Raw genomic sequence first — 15,041 nt, forward strand, 5'->3', positions numbered from 1 at the left:
TCCTAGCTGGCACAATCACACCTGTTGAGAGCAACTTTTTGCCAGTTACAAAATGCTCCAAAAATACTCCAGCGGCCATGTACATGTGAATACAGCATTAACATGTCATGTAAGCAATATTTTAGTAATTTTACGTATGTAGGCTACTGGTGAAGCAACAAGTCTGGACAAAAAAAAAAATCACTTTGTAAGCTTAAAACTGTTTTCTTTGTGCTGTTTGTATGCTCTGAACAATACAGTACAACAAATCTTGTAAGTACCATCCATGTTCCCACATTACAACTAAAAGCTCATTAAAACTAAAGTTAAACGACTTTCAAACTTGGAGAAGGGGAACATCCGAGGAGCACGTGAATGCAGCATTAAACGACAGCTCCTGAAGTGACACGGCCGACGCACGTGCTCATAGAAGCGGAGTTACATCCGCGTAACTAACTACTCACTGTTTTATGTGATGTGGTGACCGTTAGGAGTCTCATACTATGGCTACAGTAACGTTACACCGATAAGACGTCGAAAACCGCGTTAACCACAGCGGACAGTCTTCAAGGACAATGTACTGGTAAGTTATTTTTGACTGTCCGCGGGTTGTTGCGTTTAGTGCAAAGATGGTTGCGGCTGTGTCCTGTAGCATTAGCAAACCCCCTGACTTCCCTGTGTTGTTGTTATCAAGTTGTTTATGTTAAATTAGTAATTTTTCACCCTTCCTCTTGACATTTCAGCAGAGCATAGTTTGCAGACAGCTTACTTTTATCGTCATTATTGAACTGATGAGAGGTCAACAGCACGCTGTAGTAAAGTGGTATCATAAATGTGGTATCCTTGTATCCCTTGATTGTTACTGGTTTAAACATGCATTTTTTCATATGGCCAGCACAGCCGACTAGTTGCACTAGTTCAGTGGCACATGAAGTCCCTGAGGCCTCACTTGATTACAGTCACAGATATCTTAACAGAAAATGACTTTGGTAGAGTTTCTGATATCTACTGTACTTCTGTATAATTTTTTTGAATGGTATATGTACTCAAGTATTGAAAGTAAAGGTACAAGTAAATTCTGTTAACACAAAACTAAGAGATCAGAATTTCGTAATTATGTAGTTTATTTTTCGTAACATACATGTCTTAAAAATATATCATTCGTTACACTTGAAGAAAAACAACTTTTTAAAAAAAAAACTTAAGAGGATTTGAAAAACAAAATCCATTTTTTCTTCCCCCCCATTCCTTCATTTGTCTATTCATCCCCTCCTGTCTTTCTACCCTATTTTGTAGAAAGTAACTAAAATGCTTAAGGGAAATGTATTGGAGTACAAATATACGTTTTGTTTAGGAAATGTAGTGGAGTAAAAGTGAAAGTTGACATAAACTGTCACGGGTGAGGTAGGATGAGGGCCCAAATGCGGAACAAAAATAAAGCAGACAGGTGTGCAGCCTTTAAAGCTGATGTAAAAAAAACCCCAAAAAACAACAAAACACTGAAAAACCCAAAAACACAAAGTACAAATAAAATACAAATCAAAAACCAATCTGAAACAAACCAGGATCACAAGGAAGAGTGCATTGAAGACAGGAGCAAAACACAATTGAAACAGCAGGGAGGATAACAGAGCAGGATCACAGGGGAGAAAAACAGACGAATTGATGAGGAATTGGAACACACAGGTATGGGTATAGATATATAAATATATATAAATGTATATGTGTGTATATATTTGGGTCGAATGATTACACATTACAACATGTATCTTTTACAGTGTCAGCTGATTGCAGAGTGTCACCTCTCTGAATATGAAGCTTGGCCCTCCTGCGGCAGCTTCCTCTATGCTCCAGCTGCTGATTTGGCGACTCTCCTCAGCTCCTTTCTCAAAAAGTTTATCAGGACCTTTCCATGTTACTTTGCCTCAGTTCTAAATTCAAAGCAATATTGCACATTTCAAGAATACTCAAAAGCACTACAAACACACAAAAAACTACTTTTTTAAAGTAACAGTATTACAAGTAATTAGTTACCTCCAGTCCTACAGCTGTGCACCAGGAATTCTCTGTAGTCTCTGTTACAGTGTTGGCCCTTGCACCACTTTGTCTCTCAGCTACTGCTGTGCTCACCTCTGTGACGTCTGTGTCCATGTGGGTGTTTTGCAGCTTTTTCCTTGACAGACAGCGTAATGATGCCCTATGGATGAGCCCCGCTGGGTCTGGAGCTGACATACACCAGTCTCCTCACACTGCTAGAGAATGTCAATCATTTGCCCTTCTGCATAGCCTCTTTTCTCACCTGTCGCTCCCTGTCCTCCGTGTGTGTGCATGCCTCTACACACACGCCATGTACATCTGGGTGATTGTCTCTCTGTTATGTCATTTTCTTGGCAGGTTTGGCAAAGCCCATGGGGCTAGTTGAGGGACCTGGAGGCCTTGGCCAGGGGGGAGCTGCTGCCACTCTGGGAGAGGATAGTCGTGATGCCGAGGGGAAATACGAGGAGTACGGCTACAATGCTCAGCTCAGTGACCGCATCTCCCTGGACAGAAGCATCCCCGACTACAGGCCGAAAAAGTATGTCCACCTTCTGTTTCTTCTCATTTCCTGTCATGTCCATTCTCCTTCCAACTACAGCTTTACACCTGTTTTTCCTCCTGGCAGGGTTGTGTGATGTTAGAAAGTCTTGTAACAGGAAAGTTTGCCGGTTTAATCCCTGCTGCAGTTGATGGGCTCTATTTTTGTGAAGGCACACAATGTACGGCAGGACTTTTTGCCAGGAAACTGGTATTTTCATCAAGTGCACAGTGTTTTTTTTCTGTTCTTCTTTTTCTTTTTGGTATTTATTTGTATTTTGGTGAATGTCCAAGACATTTACAGTGCCAAAGTATAAGTAGAGATGCAGTACAAGGCGTGTCAGAAATGATAAGCTGTGCGGTTAAGTAGTGGTGTTGAGGATTATTGGAACTTGCTGCAAGCTCAGACCAGGATCAAAAGTGCATGGCGCAGTCATGCTATATCTGTGCTTTTGCTTAGCAATGAAGTATAAAAAGCTTCTTTTCTACAGTTCATGAACGGGGTTAAATTCCCATTAGGATATATATCTGATATTTATTTCTGAGCACATGCAGCAGTGGTGTAAATGCTTTTGAAGAACTGTTAGCATGCACAGACTTATTGAGTTTTTGCATCCTCTGGTTGTCGGGTAGAATGGTGGATGGCTCTCTTAAGACCAATGCAACATGGCACCCAACTAAGCTTTTTATTTTAAGGGTTAATTTGCGGTATATTTTGCTCATGTTTTCATCTTTATGCAGGACTTACAACCAAAACATCTGCTGTTGGAGTGCTGAAGAGATGCATGGAATGTCTTACTGTCCAAAGACTGCGTCCTATTGCTCTCCATATTAAACAGAAAAAATGCAAATGTCACCCTTGTAAATTTAATGGCTTGCAGTGGAGGACACTGCTTTATGACATTGATTTTGCACTTGCTGCCCCCAGTTTTCTCGTGGCACATAGGACGTTGTATTTTTGCACCAACGCAAAATATCATGAGTCACATAGCAGTGCATTCAAGACGTATGAATTAATTTGTTTTGTACTAAAAACCACAGTACAAACAACTAGACTTCTGTCATGTTTGGCATTCATTTCACAATGGTCGGCATTAATGCTGTTAGCAGCATTTTCACAGGCTGATGGGCTGTGGAGAAATTGTTTGTGACCCCCGCAGTGTTCAATAGAGCAGCCTTTGTGCTCCAGCGTCCCTGATGAAATGTGCATATATATCAGACATTCAAGGACATAGGTTTCGATTCAACATCAGAAGGTGACGTATGAAAGAGTGGGTTAGGGTTCCTCCTCTGGGAAAAAAAGATCAAACACTTCATTTCCTGCATTCTGTTGAATTTTTATGCACTGATTTGTGTCTGTTCTGCATCGGTTTACGGTGGAAATGTCTTTAATTTTGCCAAAAAAATTCTTTTCTGCTACCTTAATGTTTGTATTGGAGGGGATAAACGCACATGTTTTGAATATTAGAGGGCCATGTCCCCTGTGTCTTGCTTGAAATCTGCGCTAATGCAGATATACAAAGCTGTCAACCTTCCCTCTACTTCTCAGACATTACTATTCCTGTGTACTTCCTTCTTACCCAGGGTTTGTGCATGTGCGTTGCGTTACGGCTGCGGTTTTGCTCCGAAGAAGAAGTAATAATTCCATTCACTCCCATAACTCCCAATAAGTTGTTCCACGCTATTTTCTTTCTATGGCTGTCCCTATAAAAAGGATGTGTGGTGTCATAAATAATTTTGTGATGTTCCATCCTTCCATCTTTTCAGTAGCTTCTTCTCGTCCGTGTAGTTGGTAGTGCCCTCTGAAAACCACTGACTTGAATCCAGGCCTGGATCCGCTCATTCGGATGTTTTATTGATGTAGTCAGTGAAAACAATAAGACGTCAACACGGAGTGTCTAATTCTGAAAATTAGCTGGATGTTTTAATGTTGTGTTGCTGTCTGACTACCTGTCTGCTCTGTGTTAAATTTGGCTGAACTGATGCAAAGTGCTCTGACGTCCAGCAAAAATAGGAGCCTTGTGTATCTAAACTGCAAGCCTCCAGACTGCGGGACTCCGCCTGTTAGTTTATCTGCTAGCATGTTTATTTCTGGCAAATCTCTATTGCAGGTTTATATTAAAATGTTATCTTATAGATCACATACTGGCTGCTGGTTTGTTAGTTTTAGAAGTTCTTATGAAATAAATATGAAAGGGATACATTTCAGTAATAATAGAGTTTTGAAGGTCATGTTGGCTTTTTTATATAAAGGCATGAAATTCTACCATCTTCAATATGTGATATTTGTCCAGTGAGACAGGTGACACGCACGCACGCGCGCGCGCACACAAACACACTTAAGAATTTGAGAGGAAATACTGAAAAAAAAGTGAAATGCTTCACTAAAAAGTCACTTGAATTGAGGAGATCCTTGAATGTGGTCTTTCAATCCGATTAATGTTCTTCTGCACAGGTAACAGTAATTGCAATCACAGGTGTAGATGTGTAGATTTTGGGGGGACATCCCCCTCAATATTTAGATCAGGTTCATTTGTTTCCCCCAACAAGTACATGATAAAAGCAGAAGTCTTTATACACCATAATTAGGTGCATACAACTCATCAGGATGCAGGAAATTACATGTTTGATACAACTTATGTGCCTCCTCAACGCTGAAACGAATACACCCTCCACCCTTGAACAGTTTTGAGGATGTTGGGAGAAGTTTGTCTTCAAGTCAGACAGCCCTGAAGTTTTAGGAAAAAGGTCATGGTCTGAGTTAATATGAAATTTTTTCCAGGAAGCTTTTCTGTCCGTTTTTCTAACAGGCTGTGTTATATAAACATACAATAGTGGCTAATATAACTTGAATTAAATTGAAATTGTATCGTGGCAGACTTTGTAATAACAGCAAATATCGTAGCATTGTCCAAAGTATCAATTTAATATCATGATGTCAACATCATGATGAAACCAGTGATTTACAGCCCTAGCATCAGGTTAATTAACAAGCTGTAGTTCATTTTACCTTTTTGCTGTCAAGACTCATAACACAAGGACAGTGTTGTTATTGTTTTCTGCACTTAAAACTGTTTTGCAATGCAAGCATACAAGCTAGCATGGCTACCAAAAAGTAGCCCACTGAAACCTTCAGCTGTCTCTGGCTGTCACATAACTTGGTTCGCACATCGTAATGGTCCCTCGAGAATCTTCCTCTTTACAGGCCGTCCTTACTTCCTGTTTGCATCGTCTTCATCTGTCTTATTGCCTATCTCCACTTAATCCTTCCCTCTCTCTTCTGTCAATGTGATACAGTCAGTTTAGCCAAAGGGCATCTCGGGGCCTCAGCCATGGGAAGTCACACAAACGAGTATGACTTGAGACATGCCTAATCCCAACATGAAAGGACACGGGCAAGATGATGGTGATAGTTGAAGAGCCATGTTCTAATGTTGCAATAAAAGGAGTCATGAATTATTGTATTTTTTATGAAAGAGACCCAGTGGACGCCCAGCAAGCAGCCTTAATGGTGCCTTTAATAAATTTTATCTTTAGAAAGTGAAGTACAGCTGTGATACAGTGAGTGCTGCAGGAGATGGATTGGGATGTGGGGGAGGGGGAGGTAATCAGGGCTGCCACTGGCGTTCATATCACACAGTGTCAAAGAACAATGGTGACAGGCAGACACACTGAGAGGAAATCTGACGGCCAAGAGAGGTTTCTGAGGGCTTTAGCGGGGATAACAATTCATTTCATCCACGCCGCTTTGTTCCAAGCTCTTTTCACGCCCAGAAAAATTAGACTAGAGTGGAACGAGGAGGAGGAGGGCGAGTAAAAAGGAGCTTGCTAATTAATAAAGTCAGCTGAGAGTGCCTCTGGAATGGAGGGGTTTTAGGAAATTCCTTCTTTTAATCAACTTGTTCGACAAAAATTGGAACTCAAGAAAAAAAAAGAAATGAGCGTCGGGGGGTTTGCTGAAGTGGTTGTTTTAAATGGCGCTGACTGTGTGTTCTATGGCCTGTCATTAGGTTCTTGTCATCTTATACTTCTGGATTTGTTTCTCTGTGTCCAGGCAATAATCAGTCGTGTGTTTTATGATCAGCACAATGTTTTTTGTACCCATACAAACAAGCTCATAATCTTTGAGTGCAAACAAAACATGTCGTGTCAAACAAGGTGAGGCTTTGGTCCATGACAGCGCTGCGTTAGGTACACTCGCTGATAAAGACTTACATTTATTGTGAAGCTCAATGGAAATCAATACAGTGAAATGTGCAAACATAGTTTTTTTAATTATGTTTTTTAATCAAGCAGCCCCCTAAAGAAAAGCATAACAAGTGAAAGAAAATGGGTTTATGTAGTCAGAACAATACTGGTACTGCCAAAATTGTTGTAGAAGGGTACTTCCAACATAGCATAGTTCAGAACCCAAGACAAGCTGCCCCATCACCACCCAAGATAAAACTTATTATTTATTTATTTTTTTTTATTTTTAAAGATATTTTTTGGGCATTTTTGCTTTGAATTGGTAGGGCAGCACAAGTGTGAAAGGGGGAGAGAGAGAGAGGGGGCAAAGGGCCAAGGCTAGAATCGAACCCGCGGCTGCTGCGGCGAGGACACAGCCTTTCCACACGGGCCGCCCACTCTATCCACTGAGCCACCAGGCACCCCAAACTCATTCTTTTTAAGTATTTATTATAAACGAGACAAGATACCAATAAACAACATAGCTAACAACCAAGAATAATAAATATCAAACACTAAAAAAATATGGTATGTGCGAAGTTGCAGATTTTGTAGGCTTCTTTTTCAGTTTGTTTTGTACTGCCGTGCGGATGGCTTTTTGCCTTTTTATTTTCTCCAGCTCCTACTGCACTCCACCATACCCTTCAATTCTCCAGCATGTTCTGATTCTGTTGATCACTCACTGATGGACGTAACAAGGTGAACTGCATTGGCAGGACTTCAGGCTGACGGTTAGCATTAGCTCTTTGGATCATTTTTCCCTCACGTTTGAGTTAAAAACAAACAAAATAAAAATATTGCTTTTGAGGTGGTCACCTGTGTTGCCTATAGGAAGATCTGCCTCGGGGTGCTTTCAGTCCTAACCTGTTTGCCTGAGTTTAAAGCAGTTCTTTTCTTTGTGCAGTATGAAAGACTCTTACATATATCTGACTTATGTCCTTATTCTTTAATTACGTCCTGCGGGCAAAAAAAGGTGACTGCAGCACTGCAGAAGGGAGGTTAAATGCAGGAACCAGTCACCTCCTGTCTAATGGGCTTTTAATTGAACAGGAGTCATTGAACAGAGGACTTTGATGACTACAGGGAAGCAAAGTCCACCGACATAACAGAATGATCTGCACATTCACAAGTCTCTGTCTTTTCAAACTCGCTCGACTGCAGCAAAAACCAATTCATAATAATTACAGTCGCGATTGTCTCTCGGACAAAAAACCTGTAATCCCCTTTCAACGCCCGCCAGCCTCTGCCCTTCACTTCGGAAAGTGACATTCTTAACTGAGATACCCGGGGACTTAAGTAGGCTCTATATTATGGTGACTCGGAGCCTGCCATTCGCTGTCCTTGGGAGGCTTACGTACGATAACATCTCATTCAGCTGTGGAGAGAAAAACAGCAAAGGCGTGTGAGCTGGTAAGATTACTGATGCCCACAAAACAAACAAAAAGATGTTAAATAGAACTTGTGTCACTCATAAATAGCAAAATGCAATTCAAGGCACCAAACCTGCTTTTCATCCTCCAGTTCTCCTCCAAGGGGATTCATATTCAATTACTCCCAATCACACCTGTATCTCTATTGTCACTTTGTCGAAGATTCGATTTATATTTTGTCAAAATAGTTAAACCCCAAACTATATTGAAGCCCAAGGACCCTTCGTCTTGTGTTTGTGTGCCTGTGGGAGGGTGATAACTGGAGAAGGAGGCTAGAGAAACGGGCTTACCTCATCTCCTTAGTGTCTGATACTGCAGAATGGGATCGTAAGGTCTCCGCGGTGCAGCAGCTCCTGACGCAAATTGTTGCTCTTCCCAGCGCTAGAGTTTATCTCCGGGATGGGAGGGTGGAGAAATGACAAGGCAAACGATTATCTTTGTGAGAGGAGTGCTTGCGGATTGGAAAGTTGCTTTGGTGTTGCCTGCATCGCGCGGGTTACTGGAGGTTAATGTGAAATTTCACAGCGAATAAGAGCGGCCGGCGAGGAAAAAGTCAGCGGGAGCGGCTGGGGCAGCAGGCTGGTGGAGGAGGAGAAGAGGGAGGTGTGATTGGAATACATCTTAATCTGGTGCTCTGTTTCTGTCAAAGCTTGTTCCGGGTCAAATTATGAGCACTGGCCAGTGAGCTCAGTCCCATTACAAACAGATGAGTCGATCGCTCATCCTGTTATGGCTTTACAAGGCTTCCCCACTACTGCAGACAGGTACAAATTTAAGGCTGAGCGATGCCCTAAATTGGATCCAGTAACTAGGGCAATGGAACTACAATATCACTTTACGATCTCGACACTGAAATCCTGCCTCACACCACATCTCAACTAGAACCGATGAGGCCGCCTTGCCCTCTCTGACATTTTCAAGATATTACTCTAGTAATATTCATTAAACGCAGCCTCTCCACTAGTCGTATAACCGAACAGGAGTGAAATATACATTACTTTGTTTTGCACAGTTGCCATGTCGTGGCTGTGCAAAGGAGTGCCTCGGTGCAAAAAAATCTCCCCTCGAACTCACTGCCAGATTTGTCATTGTATTTATAGACCTGGCAAGGCTGATTGAGAGAGGCAATAGAGGAAGCTGTGAGAGGGAACAAAGGGAGTTGCTGAGGGAGAGCATAAATGCACGGGGAAGGACTGAAATGATACAGTGGAGGGGTTATCAATCAAAACACTTGTGCATTTACTCTTACGAATAGAGCGCAAGAGCGGGGCTTAAAGTATAGATAGATGTACGCAGTGTGCTCCATCATAAACACTCTCTGTGGTTTAGTTTTCCTTTTATTACCTCTGCTGTCAAATGCATGTGGGCTGCGGTAATGGAAGTGATTGATAACAGTGAATGAAATTAAGTTTTCCCCGTCCAGAACAGCAGGCACGAGCCTACTTGGTCAGTGAGACTGTCATTCTTATGCACGAATCAATGGATATATTAAGTTAAAAGGAGCCACGTAGGACATTGAATGAATGAAGCTGTTTGAGTGATTCTAAGTTACTCGTTTTATATTCCACTACCTTAAAATCGAAAGTTGTGTCAATATGTGAGGCGGGACTCTGCACTGTTGCAGTAGTGTAGCACAAAGCAGAGATTCAGGCTGATTTTTAGTCAGCTGATCAAAGGGAAAAAGCAGATATTAGTCAGGTACACCAAGTGGCAATGAACACATGTGTTTGAATCCCTAAATTGGTTGGATGTGTAAATAGCCAACTGTTTGCTAGCTAGATAATTAACAAGAATTACTTCGCAAAAATAACAACAAAGAAATGTGGTCTGGTTATTAATATACTATGCTCTCTGTATCCCAGTGTTTGTACTATACACTTGGCCAATGATAGCTGATGATTGCAGAAGAAGAAACACTCTACATCATGTTTTATTGTGTAGTGCAGTGCAGTTACATTTTCAGAGATCTCTGTTTTGTTCATCTTAAGTGGCAAAAAAATGTAATTGCAGTGTATTTTCTGGCAGAGGTTTCAGACCAACACATTCCTGCTTCCATCTTGTCAGATACTTTCGCTTGGTCAGTGGCCCTACATGTCAAAATGTGACGCTCCAGTACCCCTTCAGTATCAGTTTGAACACTCAGTGTGTCAAATTACTCTTTTTTTCCACAGGAAATGTATATAATGCACTTGTTAAATGCATACCTCTTTTCATAAGAAATTTAGAACAGGTAAAAAACATTTAGGTTTACTCGTTAGATTTAGGCAACAAAAGTATGTGGTTAAGTTAAAAACAAAAAACACATCCAGTTTGGCTTAAAATAAGAACATTTGTGCAGCATACACATACTAGCACAGTATGATGTCATTAAAATAACTGGATTGACTTCTTTGTTCACAACAGGGTCCAAATATGGTCACTTCTGGCTCTAAAAAACAAGATGGCGACAGCAGAAATGCCGAACTCAAGGCCTCAAAACAGCAGCCCACAAACCAGTGGGGGGATGTCATGATAGCTACGTGAATTATTTATAAAGTCTTTGGGTAAAAGTCCAGAGTTTGTTTGTCCCTACCACCCTATGTGGACTTTCTTAATCTTTATAGTATGGTCGTTCCCCAAAAAATGCGTCTCATACTGCCACTGACAAAGCGTCTGTATTGATGAGTTGGTAGTGGGACTGGGTTGATTGGACATGAAGCAGAAGTGCTGCAATGTGCCCCAAAGTGCCTGGAAGCACCACGATGTGTTGCCTCCTTTTTTCCCTGCGCCCATGTTAACCATTTTAGCTGTTCAGACAGGATGCGCCACAGCCGACTCCTGGTTTGTGAAAATTGTTTTGAATTCTGTTTTAAAGGACTGAAACCAGGCTGGTGAATTTATTAATACCAGCTTTTTTATGAGCCCTGCAGCTGACTAGATGAAAGGGTTAACACAGCAGAAATGGTGTGTGTTTGTGTGTGCGCACATGTATGTGTGTTTTGGTATGTGTGAGAGCGTATTATTAATAACTGTATGCTGCATGTGATTTTTCCCAGGAATATTGCCACAGAAACCCGGTGTACTGCAAATGCAAGAGTTCTCTTTAGTGGGCCATAGGCTTAATTTATATAGGTTACCCCATTTGGTAATAAATAGTGACTTAATGTAGCAGTTATTTAAATGAAAATCTTTAAGGTTATTTCTTTAAAGTTCAGACATTTAACTATCAATAATAAAGTAGAGTGTAACAGCATGTGTTAGTAGAATAAGTTTAAAATCTGAGAAAATGAATATTAAAAGCAACCAGCTCAAATTGCAGAAGGGATTCAGTTGCAATAGGAGTTGATAAGTGTATCTTCCCCGGTTATGGTGCATTAAATAAACGTGCAAAGTGAAAAATGTAAAGTAAGGCCCAGAAGGAAAGTAGAAATAGTCTTTTATGGTGATATGCAAAGCATTTACTATATAATTTCACAAGTAAATAAGATACCATCTGTTGTGTCATCCTACATAATTGCTAGATCCTCCCTTGCCAGTTCTCATTGTTGAAAGGTGAGAACCCGCTAACACATACCCGCCACACACTCACACACGCACGCGCTCATACAAACCAGCGGCCGTGGAGAAAGAGGAGGCCTCCAATGGGTGGAGAGAGGAGGATGTAACTTTAGCACCATGCTGGGATCCATCTGCTGAGTGGCCGTCCCCCTGCGGCCTGACCCAATGGATGCTGCTGACTCAAGCTGACATCGCAGTTCACCGGGGTATCAGGGCACCGAGCACCAGTAGAGCTCAGATGGCTCACAGCAAGGGTGGAAGAGCAGGAAACGTGCTGTCTTTGAACAAAACATTTTCAAGGTAGCAGAATTATGACTTTGATACCAACACTACCAAGTTTAATGTCTAAAAATATGATCAGCAGAGTCAAAACCACTTTGTAACAATTACGGTAAAACCGTGGTTTTTAATTTTGCTGTATGTGCTTTAAGTTACAGAAATAAAACATTGGTAAGTCAGTGATTGTATGCAGCACCACAATTTCATTTGGGGCTTGTAGGAAAGGTTTGCCTGGTTTTATTAGTTGAGATTATGGATGGCCTTTTCTGTAGCAGCCCGAATTTGTGATTCAGGATGATGAAACAGTTAATTTTTAAATGAGGTCCTTGCAAAGTGCAGATCTACAAGACTGAAATTCGGCCTCACTCGTTGCCTCCGTCACATCTAATAATCCCTGATATAGAGCGTGAGACTGATATGTTCTGACAAATCAATATATTGTCTGATTAATATTTCTATCATGAATGGTATTTCACCCGGCAAATGCAATCTGTCACTGCCTTTAAAACTACTTTGCTGTGAGGTTTGGCAGAAAATCTCGAGAGCTTAACAGGATTTACCAAAGCTAAAGGAAAACACATAGATTTGTTTACACTATATAGTCGATGTATGTCAATTTGATATTTTAATAAAGAACAATATTACAAGTGTTTCATTGCAGCCAAAATCCTTGTAAATTATTCAACCACAACAATTACACTAGCCACCTCATTATCCCTACATAATGAGTCAGCACTGCTGAATAAGATATGTGAAAACATGGAGAAACAAAGGCAGAAATGAGTGAAACGCGTTTGTCAGCTGTTGGGTTCGGAGTCTAATTGGAGCGCTGTGAAAAGATTCACAAGATGCTGGCTGTGTGTGTGTGTGTGTGTGTGTGCTCACAGTTACCACAGGAATCAGCTAAGTGCTTTCGTCCAGTCAACACTGTTATTTCTGACTTCAAAGCCACAGTATGTCTGTGAGAAAATACTGTGTTTTACTGGAAGTGACGGGATGTTTGACAGACTTGAGATTATCGGCGGAGAAGAGTAACAGGATTACTGAGATGGAGTGTGTGAGGGAGAAACTTTGACAAACCAAGTGAATGCAGTGTATATTCATTTGCATAGCATAGTGTACAGTTCTTATAATTAACTGTGCCAGCGTAAGTGGGATGTGCAGATGTTCACAATAGGTTACCATGGCGTCATTGTACTGTATGAAATCAAGAGAATTTGGGCAGAGACGGATGGTGAGAAAAGATTGAGGACTGTCTACATTTAAAGTATAATTGTAACCTGTTATTTTTGTATAAACCAGTTTTTGACCAAATTTAGGCTCAACACCTTGCTTTTGTCTTTAGTGTGAAAGGTCACAATTCATTCCTGGGACAAATGACTCTGCAGTAGTCACGGGTATGTAGATTGGCAGCGCTGGAAACATGACACCTGGATGGACATGCTAATTTTGACCCCTTTTCCGGCATGACTGTCAGTAACTTCAGCAATTCTTTGTCATCTCAGCCACAAATTCCATCTGTCTCTGTCCAAGCAGTGCTCGAGCATTGTTTCAAATGAGTCAGCACAGAGTTTGAAAGACAGACAGAAAATGTAACATATATAAAAAAAAAAGGAACCACTGCATTACTTCCCTTGCCTACAGTTTACTCACCTTGTTTTTCACCGTGTTGGTGACATCAATATGACAAAAATAAAGAAGAGAAAGGCATATCAGTCTATCAGTTCTTTTTAGACAGTTTTTAAAACCCATGTAATAATTTTGGTAGTTAACAGAGAAACATAGGGTAAAAGAGAAACCTGGTTATTTACCTCCTTGTACCATTGAGTCTAACACTATCGAAGTCTCTGATTGCCTGTGTCAGTAGAGACGTGTTTTTGACTTCTCCACATTCAGCCACACTCTGTTATTTCTGCACTGAATGTATTCCTACAGCAGTTAAGGAAGAACACAGTTTGGTTTTTGGCTGCCTGGAGTCTGCTGCATTTACCACCATTACAGGGTCTGGCTTCTCGATGCGACCATTAGTAATGTAAGACAATGCAGCTTATCCTTTACATTGCCAAAGTCAGACTTTATTTCAGCTTGTAGATCATTATTAGGTCATTTGGTCTGCCCCCCTCAGGATGAATTCTGATAACATTAGTGATCCTCTGCCCTTTAAAGTGGAAAACTTTTTCAGCCAATTCGGCTGTTATAAAGCCATTAAATGGCTGTTACCAGTGGTAAGCAAGGGACTGCCACACCTATTATCAAGTTGAGAAGGCCATTGTCAGGCCATACATTTGTGACAGAAAGGGCTTTAATGGGACTTATAGGGCCCTATATTTAGAGTATCTTCACATTTTTACCTTGCCGTGACAAAGCCTTTTCCTTTGGCGCTACATTTATCATCCATCGGCGGTCAGTTGTTTGAGATGCCATTGCGCAGTCCGACTAAAACAAAACTTCACTTTGAAAACACTCTCAATACAGCGTCCACGTCAAGTGGCCTTTTTTTTTTTTTAAAAATGGCTAAGACACGTCGTGATATCAACCCCTCTATACAGCATTGTAATGCTGAGCTGTGGGTTGTGCACCTTATCTCTTTCTGCAAACGCGGAGCACGCCGACTGCCAGCTACTGTATGTAATACACTGACTTTACATAAGTATCTCATGCAGCCCCGCTTCAAAAATCATGAACTGTCACTTTAAAGTGACAAGATATGTGTTAATCATGCTTTTGTGGCTATAAGTTGATATTATTAGGAAAATACATTGACATTGATAATATTTGCTGTATAAACATTTTGTTTTGGCAGTGAAGTTTTTGCACTGTAGATAAATTTTCCATTTTGTTGATAGGAGCAGAAATGCCTTTTCTACAAAATGTATCTACTAATGCAAATTAAAAGTATATAAACATAATTTTTAGAATGCTTTCTTATATTCCTTGTCTTTGTAATGGAAAAGTATAGTTGTTTCTTCCAAAGATTACTTTGTCATGAACCTGTCAAATCAAGTAAATACATAC

At 40.8% G+C, this 15,041-nt stretch overlaps 1 protein-coding gene across 2 annotated transcripts in view; it reads left to right on the forward strand.

The window, feature by feature from the left end:
- galnt9 (polypeptide N-acetylgalactosaminyltransferase 9) overlaps positions 1-15,041 on the forward strand; it is a 108,391-nt gene that overhangs the window by 14,617 nt on the left and 78,733 nt on the right. The window contains exons 1-2 of one of the 2 annotated variants that reach the window (XM_042487465.1): positions 441-562; positions 2,374-2,554. In XM_042487465.1, coding sequence (XP_042343399.1) covers positions 2,388-2,554 — 167 coding nt within the window. In that variant the 5' untranslated portion in view covers positions 441-562; positions 2,374-2,387. Of the gene's footprint in view, positions 1-440; positions 563-2,373; positions 2,555-15,041 lie in introns of those variants that run through there. The other variant, XM_042487464.1, reaches the window with a different exon arrangement.

This window comes from Plectropomus leopardus, chromosome 6 (genome assembly GCF_008729295.1).
Source record: "Plectropomus leopardus isolate mb chromosome 6, YSFRI_Pleo_2.0, whole genome shotgun sequence".
Taxonomy (NCBI): Eukaryota; Metazoa; Chordata; class Actinopteri; order Perciformes; family Serranidae; genus Plectropomus; species Plectropomus leopardus.